The 2151-nt window shown below is 42.1% G+C and overlaps 1 protein-coding gene across 1 annotated transcript in view; it reads right to left on the bottom strand.

Moving 5' to 3' along the window:
* Nucleotides 1–975, bottom strand: part of SARC_11761 (hypothetical protein) — a gene marked incomplete at its 5' end in the record, with an annotated part of 6285 nt that extends 5310 nt beyond the window's left edge. Inside the window, one exon of the mRNA XM_014294147.1 lies at nt 533–975. Within this exon, the coding sequence (XP_014149622.1) occupies nt 533–975 (443 nt within the window). The remainder of the gene's footprint in view (nt 1–532) is intronic.
* Between the last annotated feature and the right edge of the window lie 1176 nt (nt 976–2151).

The following is a 2151-nucleotide window of genomic DNA, read 5'->3' on the forward strand; positions in this document are numbered from 1 at the left end:
ATACAAACAACACCCATTCGTCCCATGAAACCGTTCAATGCCTTAAGGAAGGGAGAGGCAACAGAGAGGAAATGAACAGTCGGCACAACAGGGATACAAACAACACCCGTTCATCTCATGAGACCGTTCAATGCCTTAAGGAAGAGAGAGGCAACAGAGAGGAAATGAACAGTCTGCACAGCATGGATACAAACAACACCCATTCGTCTCATGAAACCGTTCAATGCCTCAAGGAAGGGAGAGGCAACAGAGAGGAAATAACCAGTCTGCACAACAGGGATACAAACAACACCCATTCATCCCATGAGACCGTTCAATGCCTTAAGGAAGAGAGAGGCAACAGAGAGGAAATAAACAGTCGGCACAACAGGGATACAAACAACACCCATTCATCCCATGAGACCGTTCAATGCCGTAAGGAAGAGAGAGGCAACAGAGAGGAAATAAACAGTCTGCACAACAGGGATACAAACAACACCCATTCATCCCAAGAAACCGTTCAATGCCTTTTCAATGCCTTTTGGACACCTACCGAAGGTGAGCTCATATTTGAGAGGCTCCGCGAGCCGGTCGCTTGTAAGGACGTAGAGCGCATAGTGGGGTGAATAAATATTGTCCGAGATGTCGATGACGGTGTTCTCGCTGAGCTATAGCGACGGGTGTTGGTATTGACATTCGCACCTGTCCTGGCCCCATTTTCAGGGCCAGGTGCCTCATTCTCAAGGTCATGAGCAGCAAGCTCCTTGACGGCAACAAGCTCCGACCCTCTGCTTGCGGTGGTGTCACAATTGCGTACGCTCGCCTCTACGCCTGCACCATGACCCGGGAATTCGGACCCGTTTGCACCTGTATAGGTGGGCGTGAGGACATCTGCAGACGATGACATGGAGTGCGGCGGTGGTACCACAGGCCCGTCAGAGCAGTGGCGCGCGTCCAGAGAGATAAGAACACCTTTCAACACCTGACGTACACCTGAGGACAAGGGGCGGGGAACACGTTAATACACACGCGTGCGATATGGCTCAGCCCATACTGGAATGAGGGTAAGGGGCAGGGAAGCGTTATAAAAACACACGCGTGCGATATGGCTCAGCCCATACTGGAATGAGGGTAAGGGGCAGGGAAGCGTTATAAAAACACACGCGTGAGATATGGCTCAGCCCAGACTCGAACGAGGATAAGGGGCAGGAAAGCGTTATAAAAACACACGCGTGAGATATGGTTTAGCCCAGAGTTGAACGAGGGCAAGGAGCAGGAAAGCGTTATAAAAACACACGCGTGAGATATGGTTTAGCCCAGACTTGAACGAGGGTAAGGAGCAGGCAAGTGTTATAAAACCACACGTGTGAAATATGGCTCAGCCCAGACTTAGAATAATCCCTATCTTGGCCATCTCCGGTCATCCTTATGACAGAGCAGAGTGCAGTCCTATGCGATGACTTATGAACTAAACCACCCCCCACCCTTCCCATGCCCTTAACGATAAGCATCCACGCGCAACACTGCACATACTACGTGTGTGCCTTCCATATACATTTGTACATTTACGAGTACAGTTTATATATATATATATACATACATACATATGCATATACATACAAAATATAAACATAATTTGAATAGGCATAGATAAGCATATTTTATATAGATATGCATATATACATATACGAATACATATATACAGGAATAGAGGCCTACAAGTATACATGTATATACGTACACACACACACACACATATATATACATACATATTTACACAAACACACACATATATATAAATATATATACATACATAAATATACATACACACACATACAAACACACATATATATATCAATACACAATATATACATTATGTATAAATATACATCAACATATATATATGTATATATATATATATATACATACACATTTATATATATATACACATACCTACATATATATAAAGATACGTACACACATATACACACATACATACATATACATACATACATACACACACATATACATATATGTGTTTATTGTCAAATATGTACATATGCTTATGCATATGCATATATATATATATATATATATACACACATACATACATACATATAGACAAACATATATATATATATAAATATAACTATATATATATATAATAATATA

This window comes from Sphaeroforma arctica, assembly GCF_001186125.1.
Source record: "Sphaeroforma arctica JP610 unplaced genomic scaffold supercont1.1861, whole genome shotgun sequence".
NCBI classification, from domain to species: Eukaryota; class Ichthyosporea; order Ichthyophonida; genus Sphaeroforma; species Sphaeroforma arctica.